The sequence below is a fragment of a genome, unplaced genomic scaffold (assembly GCF_019419815.1).
Source record: "Pyrus x bretschneideri cultivar Hongxiangsu unplaced genomic scaffold, Pyrus_bretschneideri_v1 Contig8, whole genome shotgun sequence".
NCBI lineage: Eukaryota > Viridiplantae > Streptophyta > Magnoliopsida > Rosales > Rosaceae > Pyrus > Pyrus x bretschneideri.
In genome coordinates this window covers 3,078,328-3,095,483 of record NW_025999820.1, presented here as the reverse complement: position 1 = coordinate 3,095,483, position 17,156 = coordinate 3,078,328, and the positions used below count along the sequence as shown (strand labels likewise).

The 17,156-nt window shown below is 38.0% G+C and overlaps 2 protein-coding genes across 3 annotated transcripts; both read left to right on the top strand.

Annotated features, from left to right (window-relative positions):
- Window positions 1-4,653: 4,653 nt before the first annotated feature.
- On the top strand, window positions 4,654-8,349 carry LOC103952677 (thioredoxin-like protein AAED1, chloroplastic). The gene is made up of 7 exons (XM_009364330.2): window positions 4,654-5,065; window positions 5,326-5,372; window positions 5,477-5,591; window positions 7,374-7,418; window positions 7,576-7,635; window positions 7,729-7,824; window positions 7,968-8,349. The coding sequence occupies exons 1-7, from the start codon at window positions 4,754-4,756 to the stop codon at window positions 8,085-8,087; spliced, it is 795 nt and encodes a 264-aa protein (XP_009362605.2). The 5' UTR covers window positions 4,654-4,753; the 3' UTR covers window positions 8,088-8,349.
- A 748-nt stretch (window positions 8,350-9,097) lies between these two features.
- Window positions 9,098-11,008, top strand: LOC103952701 (DAZ-associated protein 1-like). 2 transcript variants are annotated; one of them, XM_048575212.1, is made up of 3 exons: window positions 9,098-9,284; window positions 9,455-9,688; window positions 10,132-11,008. In XM_048575212.1, the coding sequence occupies exons 2-3, from the start codon at window positions 9,467-9,469 to the stop codon at window positions 10,672-10,674; spliced, it is 765 nt and encodes a 254-aa protein (XP_048431169.1). In that variant the 5' UTR covers window positions 9,098-9,284; window positions 9,455-9,466; the 3' UTR covers window positions 10,675-11,008. The 2 variants fall into 2 exon arrangements, with proteins under 2 accessions (XP_048431169.1, XP_009362633.2); XM_009364358.2 differs by having other exon boundaries at window positions 9,098-9,688.
- Window positions 11,009-17,156: the final 6,148 nt, after the last annotated feature.

Below are 17,156 nucleotides of genomic sequence, written 5' to 3'. Positions count from 1 at the left end.
AAACATGAGTTAGGGTGTTAGGTGGTTCATAATACACAAAAGAAAAGGAAAATCTCTCTCTCTCCAACCTCAAAGGCCGGCCACCAAAAGGAAATTTTAGCTAATCATCTTATCACCCTTTGGTTAATTCCTTCATCTTTCTCATTACAAAGTGGGTGAGGATCTTTAGAGGTTTTCATATCTTTGGAAACTTGAAGAGGACCTAGGAGCACTCATTCTCAACAAAGTGGAGGAGGCAAGGAGGGAGGCTAGGCTCAAGGAGTTCAAGGAGCAAAGAGCTTGGAGGTGCTCAATCCTTGGTCTTAGATCTAGATCAAGAGGTATAAAACTACTCCTAAACTTTGTTCTTCAATAAATTGTTTTTGATGCATCATATATAAACCTATGCATCTTGAAGGGGATTTGCATGACTATAGCTTTGATAAAATGTATGACATGCTTCCGTTGCTTTCGTATATAAATTTTAAATTGTATATGCATGATAGTCACTAGAAATCCCACATAAATCTCATATTTTCCCTTCACCGGCCACATAGTAGCTCTCTATAGGGCGTATGGTCATAGTATACAGACCACTCGAGATATGTTTCATCTTCTCTATAATACGCTTTTAGCCATATTCGTAGGAAGTGATGCACATGAATTAAACTTCATTTTCTACATAGGTTTCATCATTGTAATTATTGTCTTTAATGCCCTTGAAACTCAACAACGTTCTTCCAGAATGTGGAGAATAGAGTGTCTCATCAATGATTAAAATTGTACCATTGGACAACATTATACTTGCCATACCATTTCCTTCGATTAGGTTGGATGGTCCCGAGAGGGTTGTCAAAGGTGTATTTTTAGGTATAAAGTTAGCGAAATAAATGTGTTCACGCAAAATGGTGTGCGTGGTTGCACTATCTACCAACAACTAAATTTCCTACTAGTCATACCTAGAAATAAAAATTAATTTGAATTGGTCACATGCATAAAAGTTCTAAAAACAAATATCCATTCAAAATAATTTAAGTATTCAAGGCTGTTAATTAAAAAATTTAATATCCAAAAACAAATCACCCACAAATAATCCAAATATAAAGGAAATTGCTAAAAAATTAAACCAAAAAAACAAGGGGGGTCAGCCACTAGTGGAATTCGGCCCCATTGTTCCAAATAACAACTAAAAATAGTTCATGTTTAAGATTCTAATATTCCATAAGGGCAATATCCTCCTGAAAGTTAGAAACCTCAATCTTGGTACTCTTCGGTTCATTCACTTGCACAAAGTTTGATTTAAACTTCTTATGACGAGAATGATATTCAGTTACAACCTTCTAGGGAGCACGGCAAACATGGGACCAATGGTCCATTGAACCATAGCAGTAACATATATCCGCAACCATGGTTTCAAGTGCTTTGCCCTTATTCTTGAAGTTTGGGGCCTTAGGAGTAGGGTTAGGGAGTTTTTGGGCTCGGTTTCCCCCCTTAGGTGGGCCTTGGCTCTGTTGACCTTGACGGGGTGGCTTTTGGGCACCCCTACCATGCGTATGTTGGAATTTTAGGCATTGATTCATGCTATAGTGTGCTTCAGGCACATCAGTCGTCCCAGTAGGTCAAGCTTTATGGTTTTTCATCAACAGTTGATTATGTTTTTTAGTGAGAAGTAAATTAGAGATCAAATCCGAAAACTTGGTGAACTTCTAAGCCCTATATTATTGCTGCAGGATAATATTAGTGACAAAGAAGGTTGAATAGGTCTTCTTTAGGAGATCCTCTTAGGCCAAGTTCTCGTTGCAAAACTTGAGAAGTGATCGGATTTGACAAACTTCAGAATTATATTTATTCACAGACTTAAAGTCTTGGACGTGCAAATTCTACCAGTCATGTCTTACTTCAAGCAAGAAGATGTCCTTTTGATGATCAAAACAATCAGCCAAAGCGACCCAAAGTGCTCATGAATATTCCTCAGCAAGGTACTCGGTTTGCAGTGCGTCATGAATTTGTCTTCGGATGAAGATCATGGCAATGGTTTTCTCAGTTTCGCTAACCTGGTTGTCTGTCTCATCTTTAATGGCGGGACACAAATTCTTTGTAGTTAGGTGGAGCTTCACATCTTGGACCCACTTGAGGTAGTTCTTTCCAAAGACCTCTAAAGCAGTGAAGTCGAGTTTGTTCGAATTCGACATGTCCCTATCAAAAAATAAATGGACAAGAATGTGGTTAGTACAATGGAATAAAAAAATCAATCCATTCACATAGGAGTAGAACATTCAGGTTCCAATAGACATGTATTGGTTTAAATTTACATGAAAAAACTTAGGGTTTTCATGGATGATGTTTTTAAGGAAAACTTCAAGTTTTCAAATAAGGCATGTTTCTAGAAACTTCAGGTTTCGAAAAATAATTATGAACTTCAGGTTCACATGTTCATGCAAACAAACACATATACATACACATTATTATGCAACAAGAGAATATGCAAATAGAACTCCTAGTCTAGAATTATAATTAAATTAATTATTTGGACTTCGGGCCAAATTCAAAGTGTGGGTGAAAAAAAATTATAAAACTCATAAGGCCTAGAAAAGAGGCATTTCAACTCGGGGCCAAAAATAATGGACCAAAGCCCATGGGCGGGCTAAAAAAATGGGTGCCGTGGTCCAGTCCCAAAAACTAGGTTGGGGTAGACACAGACCTTGCATGAAAGCAAGCCTAGGCGTCACAAAGAAGTGGGCTACGAGTTCAAGCCCAAAATAGGGCTGGGATCCTGTGCAATGCTGACATGGGGGGACACCAAAGCCCAATTGGGCTGGTGTTATTCACGAGCCAGGTTTTGAGCAAAAAGCCCATATGCACAAAAGTGGGTTACAGTTATAGGCCCAGATGGCATGGCCCATAATGAGGGCGCCAATCTTATGCAACATATACACGGATTTACCAGCAACAGCAGTAGCTGAGATCCAGTGCGGTGGGAACACTGTGGTCAACAGGTTGTTGTTGGGCCGAGATGAGCGCCATAGCCCAAAGGGCTAGAGCTTTGCCGAGAGACAAGCCAAGCCCAAGTAGGCTTATCTAAACACCCTATCGCAAGCTGGGTGAACTCGCCAAAAAAGAAGATCGGTGCCACCACTTCAAGCGGTCGTGTCATGGTGCAAAAATCAAGGCGAAGGTTGTGGGTTCAACAACAACCCATAAGTTTGAACAGAGAGTGAAAAACTCTCGAAGTTGTATAACTTTAGAAATTTTCGATTTGAATTTCAAAGAAAAACATCGAATTTCAAGCAAGGACTCGTTGGTGACGACTTCAGGTCGTCGATGAGGTAATTGTGGTGGCTAGGCATGGCTGCAAGCCATGCTACTCGAAGGTTCAAGGGAGAAGACGCCATTTAGGGGTCATGTTTAAGGTTTGGGCCTGGAGCCGTGGCTCCAAGTACGAGTTTCTCAGCTCGGGAAAAGAAATATGACCCATATGACATGGTTGGGTTTCAACAAAACCTTAAAAAAATACTTTGTAATTTTTTTCAATTCCAAATTATAAAGTTAATGAAATTTCATGCATATTTAACATTTAATTCAATGCATGAGCAGATATATGATGCAATTCATGGTAATATCAATTCACATAATTCAATAATTATGAATATAATGCATACACAATCTATGTAGAATCTAAAATTCTAAAAAAGGTAAAGTTGGATCATGCATTATGGTAAATGTTCATTCTATTAGGGTTGCAAAAATATCGAGATAAAAATAGTTGTTTTGAAAGAACCTAATTGCGTGATGATATTGATGAACTGGTTTGATGCAGAAAAACTTCCACGTCAGATTTCTAAGCGCAGCGGTAGGGAAGAATTGATAACTTGTTGTGATCTATTTTATCTAACAGGAAGAAAGAGGGCCAGCAACACAGAGAGAAAATGAGAGAGATATGTTTGTAAGGTTGTGTAGAGAATGTGTTATTCTTCCTACGCAGTGCCTTTATTTATAGTAATAAGGGAGGGGAAAAAATCCTTTTCCTCCAAGGAATACAAGTTCCAATAGGGAAAAATAACTAGAATCAATTCTAATATAAGATTTACTCAATGACACTTAAATAAGAAGTTTATAACATCAATTTAATAAATGATGGACCAAAATGATTTGACAATCAATCGATGGTAATTTTGTCATTTTCTCCTTATTGTAAGGAGTTTTCACGGATATACTAAAATGATTGATACTAAACAAACTCAGGACCACTTCCATCAATTTTAAAATAAGGGCCAAAGTGAAGACATATGCCAATATTAGGAACCATTTTGGTAAAAAAGCCAAAATTTTATACATTCTGGTTTGGTATTGCTGTGCTTTGAAAAAAAAAACTGCTTCTGCTGTGCTGTGAGAATAAGCTTATTTTTGTTGTTTCACGTTTTCAACTTTTTTTCACCTAAAATTGTGAAAATAAGCTGTTTTTAAATATTTTCTAAACACTTTTTGAGCTCAGCCTATTTTAATACCCATTTTTTATACACGTACATTAATACCAAAACAGTACTAAACATATCATATACTAGCGTTTGCAAGGAAAAACTGAAATTTTGGGCCGGGCTGATCATGAATGGGCTGGACCAAATCATGATTAGGTGGTTCTATCCAATGACATTTCCCGCCACAGAAAAAGAAAAGGAAAAGTCGTTTGCCTCCCATCCCAACCACCACCATTTCTATCCAAATCCCTACTCAACTGCTTCTCCGCTCAGCTCCCTAGGGTTTCTCAGAGCCAGACATGGCCCTAATCTCCTCCTCGCAAACCCTAACCCTAAGATCCACTTCTCCAACCCTCTCTCATCCTTCTCATCCATCTCACTTCGCTATTTCCCAATCACCACCTAGCAATCATCACTCTCTCTCCCTCTTCTACTCCCCGAAATCAACGACACAGTTTAGCGCTAGACGACTTGTCGTTCCTAGAGCCTCCTCAAACGAGAGCATCGCCGTGGATTTCAACCCCAGTATCGGTGAGATCCTCGGCGACGTTAGCATTTTCACCGCCGCTGGTGATTCCGTCCAGTTCAAAGACCTCTTGGTTCCGAACGAGGTCACTTTTCTACTTTTACCCTCTCAAATCTCTCTAATTTTTCTTAAATTATTGACTGGATTTGTTTTTGTGATTTTAATTTCTTCTGGAGTAACCTTTTTCTGTTAATTTGATTGGAAAATGTTTTTACATGCGTTTAGCAATGAAATTATAAAGATACTTGCTATAATAATGTGCAGAAATTATGAAAATTTTGGATTTTTTCTTGATTTGATGTGGTTTATTATTTTTGAAAGTGTTGCTTATTTATTTTGTTTCAGGGGGTGGCTGTTGTTGCACTATTGAGGCACTTCGGATGCGTTTGCTGGTAATTAGTCTTCTTAACCATATTTGTAATTTGGGGCTTTTTTTTTTCAAGTTGCTGGATGTTCTCTAGATTTGTTACCTTTATATGTGCTTGTTTTTTTGAAGTTGGGAACTTGCTGCATCTTTGAAAGAAAATAAAGCTAGATTCGACTCAGCTGGTGTGAAACTAATTGCAGTCGGTGTTGGTACTCCCGATAAAGCTCGTATCCTTGCTGAACGGGTATCTTTAATTTCCTCCTTGTGTCACCACAGCGTTTCTTCAGCTGCTTTTTTTAAAGCTGTGTTTGATGCTGTAATTTTTTACGGTTATATCTGCATTTAATGAGTATCACAATCGGATATGGCATGACAAGAATGGGTATGCGTGAAACAGCAATATGGTTTTATTTGATATGTGTCACGTATGCATCCACATACATCCCATATACATGCTGGATCAAGGAATGAGATGCTAAGTTTTTTAGCAAATGGTTGCGATCCTTATATCTGATACATAACATCTATATGAGTGGTGAACCTAATGTTACGTTAAGCATGTTAGTTTTCTGATCATCAAAAGAAAGCCACTTGACATGAATATCTGTTCGGGGTCGTGTTCCTGGGTCACAGATACAGGCACCTATTTTTTAACATTTGTAACCGTCATGTGTATCTAACAGTTTTAAGTGTATTGGACATTACCATTTATCTAACAGTTGAAGGGTACATAATATTTTCTGGGAACAGTATTTACCTGTGCAAGGTTCCTGTAACATCTCTTTGTAGTACTCATCAGAAGAACTAGTTTATCTGTTTATCAAGCAGATGTCTTTGTTGAGCGTTTATTCACCCATTGCAACAGTCCTTTGACACTTATTGCCCTTAAGAAACTCAAACTAGTCCCTTTTGTTATGTGATTTTGAATAAGTGGGTGAAGGGTGAAGAGAGAGGTTAGTGAGATAATGGTTGGAGGAAAATAAGAATAAGGGAGACAGAGTTTTATGTGTAGGGTGATGACAGGAAACATAATTTGTACACTGTGCGGTTAATGTTGGTGCGTACACAAATATAATTCGTACAGTGTAGTTAATGTTGGCTTGTGTGTGTGATATGCATCTTCAACTCTTAAATGTGGAAGGATCTAAAGTTCCTCATCTGGAGTTTGAAGGTGTGTTTAAAAGTGTGTGGTTTTATGGCTCCTGAATAGGGCCCTTTTATTATATTAACCGGTTCAGAAAAGTAGAAAAAGTAAGAAAGCCTATGAGCCTTCAATGACTCTAAGCTGTATTGAGATGTGTAGAATTGAGACCCTTCTTGTACCTGTTTCCTTGACTTTCTTGATCAGAAGCATGCAATCACATATGGCTAGCTACTATCATGTCATCTGTCGTGTTTATTTAAGAAACAGTTCAGTTGATGAAACATTGACATGATTGATTAATTTGATCACTTGATTTCTTCATATGCTCAAAATGTTCCAAAATTTTAGGAACCTTTTGACAAAATGAAACAAACATCATTTGGTGAAGTCTCATTCAATCATGCTATCATAGAACGGAACCTAGTTTGTTTAAATAAGCATGTCACGTGACATGATAGTGGTTGATCATACTTGTTTATATGCTTTCCATTTGGAGAAAGCTATTTACACCTACTTTGACCTTAATGTCATTACTTAGTTTGCTTAGGTTCATGTTGAGGATGCCAGACTTTGGCATCAGTAATTGGTCTGCCATAGCAGGATACTGGACTTTGGCATAAGTAGTAGGTCTGAAGTTTCTACGTCACATGTTTAGAGAGACTTGGACTCAGATTATAGAAGAATGTGTAATCATCTCTTCTCAAACTATGTTCAAGGCATCATAGCATTTGAATAAGCTTACACAACATAAATCCTGTAATTCTCCTTAAATGTTTAAACCAATTATTGCGATTTCTTAATTTAATATGTGCATACTGATGCCATGGACTTTATATCTTGATCTCTGGGCTGATTCTTTTCCCCATGATGTCCTATCTTCAGTTACCATTTCCAATGGATAGCCTTTATGCTGATCCTGATCGCAAGGTAATAAATTTTGTAGTTTTTTCTGTCTTCTCAAGGTTCTATATGTACTTTGTCTTGATCGCAAGGTATTTCATTTTATAATGTGCTAAATTATGTATGTTTAACTGGTGAATCTCTTATTCTGGTGAATGTCTCTGACTCAACACTTCGGTTATAGGCATACGATGTTTTGGGATTATACTATGGACTTGGACGAACCTTCTTCAATCCAGCTAGTGTATGTTCGTTTCCTGCTTTCTGCTTGTTATCTTCAATCCAGCTAGTAATTTTTATGATATTTGTGTATTTTTGGAAAACTATGATACGGCAGGCAAAGGTATTTTCAAGATTTGAGGCTTTTCAGAAAGCTTTGAAGAATTATACCATTGAAGCCACTCCAGAGGACAGAAGTAGTGTGTTACAACAGGTTTAAGCTTTTGATCAATTCTATATAATATCTTATTAGGAGTTATATTAAGCAGATAACCTGGTTAACGTGGTCGTTGATTCAACCCACCCTTAATTTTTTGTAACAGATGTTTTACTTTTCTTATTTTCAATATAAATCAGGGAGGGATGTTTGTCTTCAAAGGTAAGCAATTGTTGTATGGTCGGAAAGACGAAGGGACAGGTGATCATGCCCCTTTAGATGATATCTTCGATGTTTGCTCCAAAGTTCCCGTCTCATAGATCCAGTGGAGTCTCCATACGAAATGCAGAGACTCATTCATATTTCATGTCTCAGAGTAATCAGACCATCGGACAGTCCGCCTGTTCGACTGTGCCTGTCTTAACGTTTGTATAGTTAAAATTAAAATGTATGCTGATAGATTGCATTTATCTGGCTGTAGTATATAGATTACCATACAGAATGGAGTTCGTTATAGTATGTAAGGCCCGTGTTTGCTTAGTTCAATAAGAAGTGGCCATGTGCTACGTTGTCTTGCCAAAACATTCAAGTCAAGCAGCACGCTACTTTTCCCTCTTCACAAAAGCAATTTTTCACCTTGATCTTCATACAAACAAAATTAAAAACGGGTCACATTTTTCTTCTTTTTTATGCATTTGGATATGATTTCTTGTTCATCTATTTATTTGGCTTTGTTAAATTTATATTTATTAGCCAAAAATAAATATATTTTGAGACACTTAATATATACTTTATGGGGAAAAAAAAATTACTATGAATGAGGGAGTGAATTATGAGGTGTAATGGTGTATCACTGTATGTGTGTTGGCAATAAGATTGAACATTTAAGGTTTGTATGGAACTGCTAAAATAGAGAATAATTCTCAACACGTAGGAGTTTATTTAAAAATCTTATGAAAAACACGCACACACGCACATAGAAAGTGCTTCTAATGTTCGGAAGTGCTTTTATGTGTTTCTATGAAGAAAGTTAAACATGACTAGAAGCACATTCAAGAAAACATAAAATCACTCCGGGACATGTCTAGAAGTGCTTTTAAAATTTGTACAACAACTCAAACTTTTGGACTTTGATCAAAGTACCCCATTTATTGGTTTTTTTTATTTTTTTTATTTTTTTTACACAATAGTCTATTCAATATTCATAATAATTTGGTTCGAATTGATATTTGAAGAGAATCGAGCTTAAGATCATTTACTTATGAATGTAGAAAATTACCTTTAGATTCTAATACTAACTACCAATAACAAAATAAAATTAATTTTTTTTGCTTATAAACAAAATTAATCTTTAATACGAGAGAAAAAAGATCAAACGGTGAGCGCAAAGATGGAAGAAAAGGGCAGGAAGATTGGTTGAGTCGAGCAGAAAGGGAAACAAAAATAAAAAATTGCCTCATTAGGGATCTGGAGCCGTCCGATATTTTGAACGGTGAATCTTGTGTGTGTACGGACGGGTAAGAAACCTAATCCTATCAAAACTCTGTTTGTTAGTTAATTTATTTACATTATGATTTCTAATACCTGAAGGAGAAGGAGTACTCTCTAGGTACTTAAGGTAAACTCTCCTGTTCCTCGTTCGGATCACTTGTAATATTTTTTGAGAACCTGCAAGTGTGTTTTCTAGGTTTTGGTTGCCATGGAAGCTCAGCCCGGAAGGTTGTACGTGGCTAACTTACCGAACGAGTTTACTGAAACTACCATGAAAGAATACTTCAGCAAGTATGGTGAAGTAAAGGACTGTGTGATTATTGTAGACAAAGTTACTCGTAAACCTAGAGGATTCGGCTTTGTTTCCTTCACTCACCCATCGGTGGCTGAACAAGTCATGGGAGAAGAGCACATCATCCTCGGTAGAAAGGTATGTTTCTATCTATACTTTCTAAATTTGTACCAACATAGGTGTTATGATTTACGTTCAACCATGACGCTGCATCCTCAATCCATGAAGAAAAACCTTCCGTTCGAAGAGCAAACTTTGCTAACTCATGTGCCACTTTGTTACCATCACGCCGCTGCCACACAACAAAAACCAGGGAAGCATCATCAATCAGGCATCCTGTGCCACCTAAACATGCAAGCCTTAGTTGAATTTATAACCTCCACTGCCCCTCTTGCATGTAGTTCAAGCACAATATATAGTTCGAAAGCCCATGTCTAGTGCATCTTGCTGCCATTTATTTTCTAGCATATCTAACTTGAATTTTGTGAATCTGTGTGTTATTTTTACAGTTCAACTTTTGGTGTATTAGATAGTGACCTCTTGTCTTTCTTGTCTTTCGTTGTCCAAATTATATGATGTAGGCAGATGTGAAGACAGCTTTACCAAAGAGTATTGTGAAAAACCAAAACCAAGAGGACCAACATGCTCAATCCGAACCATCTTATAACGCCAGAAGGATTTTTGTTGGAGGTTTACCACACAATCTAACGCAAGGGGAATTCAAGAACTACTTTGAGAAGTTCGACACAGTTACGGATGCAGTTATAGTATGTTGCAAGGAAAGTGGCAAGTCCAGGGGCTTTGGCTTCATCACTTTTGAATCAGAGGACGCCGCGGATGATGCCTTGCAGAACAAATATCATGAATTGAATGATAAATTCGTGGAGGTAAAGAGGGCTGTGCCGATGGGTACGAATGAGAATCCGGTCACAACATATGACCGTAACCGAGTAGAATTCGATTATGGAACAAGGCCTCATCGGTTTGGAAATTTTGGAAATTTGTTCTATAGTGGTGCTTACTGCATTAGTTGTTTGAGTCCTTATGAGGTTGGACACCAAGAAGGCTGCCAGCCACTTGGTTATCTTTTCCCTTATATATGTCCGTATGACCATCAAGTCTAATTCTTAGGGTCCGATGGGTTAATTACTTGTAGTTTCAGACCTATTCGGATTTTGATCAATGAATTTGAGATATGGTATTTGTTTACGAAGGCCTCATCGGACATGACATATGAAACTGTTATTCGCACTTCAACTAGGTACGCTAAAGAATCTTTGAAGTGTTGTGACATATGTTCTTATCAATATGTAATTGTGTAAATCCTAAGTAGAGATAAAATAGGAATGCTTGGGGATCTAGAAGATCTTTCCTAATATACTTTGTATTACTTGTAGAGCAAGTTTCTCTCATCCTTATTACTATAAATAAAGGCACAAGGACTGAAGAATTAACACACAATTCCTCAAGTCTATTCGCCAATCTCTCTCTCTTCCCTTTGCCGCGTCTCTCTACTAAATATAGGCCACAACACGTTATCAGCACACTCTTCATGCTGTGCTAAGAAGAATTTAAAGAGAATTTATTCATCTTCAATCAGGGAGTATTACGTTTCAATTATTTTTAATTGATTAAATTTTGGGTTTCTTGAATTCATATACTTTTATTGATTAAATTTTTTTGTTTTTATGTTGAACATGATACAAGCTTTGAAGATGGAAAGCCAAAATTGAAGAAATAATTTTCTGCATCAAACCAGTTCATCAATATGATCACGCAATCATGTTCTTTCAAAACAACAATTTTTATCTCGATATTTTTACAGTCTGATAATATGAACATTCACCATAATGCATGATCCAACTTTACGTTTTTCAAATTTTAGATTCTACATAAATTGTATATGCATTATAATCATAATCCCATTGAATTATGTGAATTGATATTGCTATGAATTGTAGTAAATATGCATGAATTTACTAGAATGAAAAAAATATATGCTAGGGTTTTGGTGGAAATTCACCGAGCCGCGGCACCAAGCCGCTGAGCTCCCCTATGCCGAGCCGTGAGCCGTGAGTCAAGAGGGCCTGCAGCCCTGCGTTGAACCCAGAAACGCGACGCCGCATGGCGTTGTCCCTGTCCTTCGATTCGGACCCGTGAACCACCGCCTCGGCCACCAATTTGGTGTAGCCCAGACAAACTCCGATGACCTGCAGTCATCGTCGATGGAGTTTGTGGCCGAGATTTCTTTGAAATCTCACCTAAGTTTGAGATTTCGATTTCAATCCCGCGGAGTTCTCCGTTTGGGATGTTGAGGCTATCCCTCCGCCACCAAACGATGGTTCTTAGGTGAACCACCGTCTCTAGCACCACTCCCTGACCAAGAACACGGCCACTTGAAGTGGCAGCGCCCGTCCCCAATTCGGGTGAACACACCCAGCGTTGCTGGGATGTTTCTTGGTCCAGACCCGAGCCTACTGGGCTTGTTCTCCTTCGGCCTGCAACAACAACCATCTGGGCTTCTCCCAAGGTCTGCCTGCAGGAGCCCAGCCAACGATTTTTTTTAGCCCGTGACTCCACATAGCCCAACCCTGGGCCTCTGTCCCACTAGGCTTCCATTATGCAGCCCACGCACGTGTAAAACAGGGCCTGCAGCCCTTACCACCTCTCGGCCCGCATCTGTCCCAACCCAATATTAGCTCGGCCCTATTTTGGTTTTTGTTTTTGTTTTATTTTTATTTTTATTTTTTTTAATGGTTTATGAGGGCTTTGGTCCAATACCTTGGGACACCTATTATATTGCCTATTTTTAGGCTTTATGAGTTTTTGTTATAAATAGACAAAAGTTAGAGAAATAACCTTTGCTAAGAGCGAGGGCGAAGCAGGTGCAAATATTACACTGTTTAGTTTTTTTAATACTACCATAAAATTATTGCAAATGTGAAAATAAGAGATACTGAAAGTAGTATATTTCTTTCCTTTCTCTTTTGGTGTTCGTCAACTTTGAACAATCGAAGTGCTCTATTTATAGAGCCACTTCAAAATAAACTTACAAAAGGGTTACTATTTAGCATATGAGTCTTTACTATACATATGTGGGCAAAAATACCCACTATTTACAACACTCCCCTTGGATGCCCACATATCAACACAGTTGCCTCGTTAAAACCTTGGTTGGAAAAACCCAGTGGGAAAAAACCACAGCGAAGGAAAAAGAGTACAACTTTACCTGGATTGTTGATATGATGTTTAGCATGCTTACGTTGCCTAGTTAAAACCTTGATAGGAAAAAACCCAGTGGGAAAAAATCCTAATCAAAGGAAAAAGAGTACAACATGCATGTGTCATGGATGCTCCCCCTGAGTTGTATCTCCCCATGATTCCGCATTCTTCAAATTGATCAGTTGACGTAATCCGATTCCCTGCACTAACTTCTGAAATGTGCACTTTGGTAAAGACTTGGTGAATAAGTCTACCAAATTTTTATTGAAACGGATTTGTCTGACTTCAATAACTTTAGCTTTCTGAAACTTATGTGCATTGAAAAATCTTGGAGATATATATTTAGTCTTATCACCCTTGATGATCATTCCTTCATTTGGGCAATACAGGCTGCATTATCTTCATGGATGACAGTTGGAGTGTCTGTTTTTGAATGTAGACCACATGAATTACGGATGTGATGGATCATTGATCTTAACTAAGAACATTCACGACTTGCTTCATTCAAAGCAATTATTTTCGAGTGATTGGAAGATGTTCCAACTAATGTTTGCTTTGTTAAGCGCCATGAAATTGTAGTCTCTCCATTATTGAACACATATCCAGTTTGTGAGCGGGCTTTGTGCGGATCAGAGAGGAAACCAGCGTTTGCATGTCCAACAAGGATCTGGTCATTTGTGGACTTGTCTGAGTAGAAGAGACCCATGTTTGTTGTCTCACGAAGGTATCGTAGAACATCTTTGACTCCCTTCCAATGACGAATTGTTGGAGCAGAGCTATATCTTGCTAACAAGTTGACTGAAAAAACTATATATGGTCTAGTACATTGTGCTAAATACAATAAAGCACCTATTGCACTCAAATATGGTACTTCTCGACCAAGGACCAGTGCATCATCTTCTTTTGGATGGAATGAAGCTTTCTTAATGTCAAAGAACGAACGATCATTGGGGTGCTAAGTGGATAAACCTTGTCCATGCCAAATCGTTTCAACATTTTTTCAATGTAAGCTGATTGATGGACCAAAATTCCATTAACACAATGCTCGATCTGCAGGCCGAGACAATATTTTGTTTTCCCAAGGTCTTTCATTTCAAATTCGCTTTTAAGATATTCAGCAGTTTTATTGAGCTCTTCAGGGGTTCCAACTAGATTCATATCATCGACATATACTGTCACTATAGCAAATCCAATATTTGATTTCTTAATGAATACACAAGGGCAGATGACATTGTTGGCATATCCTTCTTTAATCAAATACTCACTCAGATGATTGTACCACATTTGTCCAGATTGTTTCAGCCTATATAATGATCGCCTTAATTTAATTGAGAACATTCCTTGTGGTTTGTTCGTTGCTTCAGGCAACTTACGTCCTTTTGGGACTTTCACATATATATATATATATATATATATGTCAATATCTAATTCTCCATATAGATACGCGGTGATGACATCAATAAGTCGCATGTCAAGTTTTTCTGAAACCACCAAACTTATTAAGTAACGGAACGTAATTGCGTCCATTACAGGAGAGTATATCTCTTCATAATCAATTCCAAGTCTTCGTGAAAAACCTTGTGCAACGAGTCTTGCTTTGTATCTTGCAATCTCATTTTTCTCGTTGTGTTTCCTTGCGAATACCCATTTGTAACCCACGGGGTTTACACCAGGTGGGGTTTGGACTACTGGTCCAAAAACACTTCGCCTTTCCAAGGAATTTAATTCTGCCTAGATTGCATCTTTCCACTTAGCCAATCATGTCTCTGTTTACATTCATCAGCAGAACGGGGCTTAATGTCATCGCTTAATATAATTTCAGTGGCTATTGCAAATACAAACATGTCGTCGATGATTATTTCATTTCGATCCCACAATTCATTAGTACATGCATAATTTATGGATATTTCTTTGCTTTCATGTACTTCTGTCTCTTCAGGGACACGTGTCTCATCAAGGACATTTTCTTTTTCTGGAAGTACAAAATCATGAATTGTGGATTTATCATTCATTTTCTTTTCCTGAATGATTTCACTTGGGTTTAACTGTGCCCTCATCTTTCTCTTTCGAGGGGCTAAATCTTTTGAACCTGGGGGTCTACCACGCTTCAGGCATGCACTAGATGAATCATTCGCTGCCACTTTATTTTGTCCAACAGGGACATCAATTTTTGCAGGTGTATTTGCAGCTGGTATATGTGACTTTGTCATTTTCAAAGCATCATTAAATGCATCTGGCACTTGGTTAGCAATACTTTGAAGGTGAATGATCCTTTTCACTTCATTTTCACATTGCATGCTTCGAGGATCAAAATGAGACAAGGTGGGAACAACCCATGTTAACTCTTGCCGTTCTTCTGGAATGGTTTTTTCTTCCCCTAACGACGGGAAAACTGTTTCATCAAAGTGACAATCAACAAAATGACCTGTAAACATATCACTTGTCAAGGGTTCTAAATATTTAATGATTGATGGTGAATCAAAACCCACATAAATTCCCAGTCTGCATTGAAGTCCCATTTTAGCGCGTTGTGGCAGTGCAACAGGCATATAAACAACACAACCAAAAACTTATAAATGTGAAATGTTTGGTTGATGCCCAAACACGAGTTGCATTGATGAATATTCGTGGTTGGCTATGAGTCTCAATCTAACCAATGATGCAGCATGTAATATGGCATGTCCCTATGTAGATACTGGCAATTTTGTTTTCCTGAGCAGAGTGCGGGCTATTAATTGAAGTCGCTTGATAAATGCCTCTGCTAAACCATTTTGAGTATGGACATGAGGAACATGATGTTCAACATCAATGCACAGTGCCATACAATAATCATCAAAGGTTTGAGACGTAAATTCACCAGTGTTATCAAGTCGGATTAACTTAATGGGATGATCTGGGAACTGTGCTCGCAACTTAATTATCTGAGCAAGAAGTCTCGCAAAAGCTACATTTCGAGTAGACAACAGGCAAACATGTGATCATCGGGTAGATGCATCAACCAAAACCATAAAATATCAAAATGGTCCATAGGGTGGTTGAATAAGCCCCTTGGATCATTTGCAAAAATGATGGGGATTCAGCATCAACCTTTAGTTGTGATGGTCTAATTACCAACTTCTCTTGGAAACAAGCCTTGCAAGGGTTATCATTTGAGACAACAATGTGTCTGTTCAATAATGGATGTCCATTAGAGTTGGTAATGATCCTACACATTATGGTGGATCATAGATGACTCAGACAGTCATGCCAAAGCATATAAACTTTTGAATTCATGAACTTCTGGTTCATGACAGTATATGCCTCAATTGTCTTTATGTATGTATAATGCGATCCACTTGATAAACCATGCAACTTCTCCAATATACACTTCTGGGTATCATTGAAGGTAATGCATAAATATTCCACATTTTCTGCACTTGTTGTTTCAATGTGGTATCCATTTAGACGTATGTCTTTAAAACTCAACAAATTTTGAGTGGATCGAGTAGCGTACAACGCATTCTATATGGACAATATTGTTCCACTTGGTAACATGATCTGGGCTTTTCCTGAGCTTTCAATTACATCTGATGGCTTTAATATTGTTGTTACATTTACTTTTGCAAGCAATAAGTTCGAGAATTACTTTCGATCTCGAAGTATTGAATGCGTGGTTGCGTTGTCTGCAAGACAAATGTCTTCGCCATTGCTATTGTTTTGAAAACAACCATAATTTTTATCCATGCTCTCTGAGTAATGGAAATTACAGTTAAAAGCAGTTTATTCATACTAGAATACTACTTTTATTGAATTGAAAATGTGAGCATTAAACCATAAGTACAAATAACAAGAGTACATTAAATATAAACGATTCAATCGGACCCATAAACTTCATTCCCTCTTTCAATAATAAAGTCTGAAACATCCAGGTGGGTTATGTTCAATTGTCCTGATAAATCAGTCATTGGATTAAGTATATCAATCGGTTTAGCCTGGTCGAGGAAATTGGTTGCGACACCCTTCTCCTTGAGGGAAGCTTGATACAGATTCACCAGATGTTTTGCGGTATAACAGGTACGCGCCCAGTGCCCATTGCCACCACACCTATGGCAAACTTTTTCAGGATTTCTAAGAATGTTCATATGAGTTTTGCCTTTCTGACGATTTGCACTCTTAAAACTCGTGCATGTATTATGCCTTGGAATCTGGACACCATGGTTCTTGCCTTTCCCATTCCACCGGCCTCGTTTATGGCTATGTCCTCATTTGTAATTATTGCCACGAGATGATGTGGTATTCCCTTCAAGGGAAGCAGCATTCACTTCTAGGAATGGTGCAGATCCAGTAGGCCATGACTGATGATTCTTCATCAGAAGCTCATTGTTTTGTTCAGCCACGAGGAGTA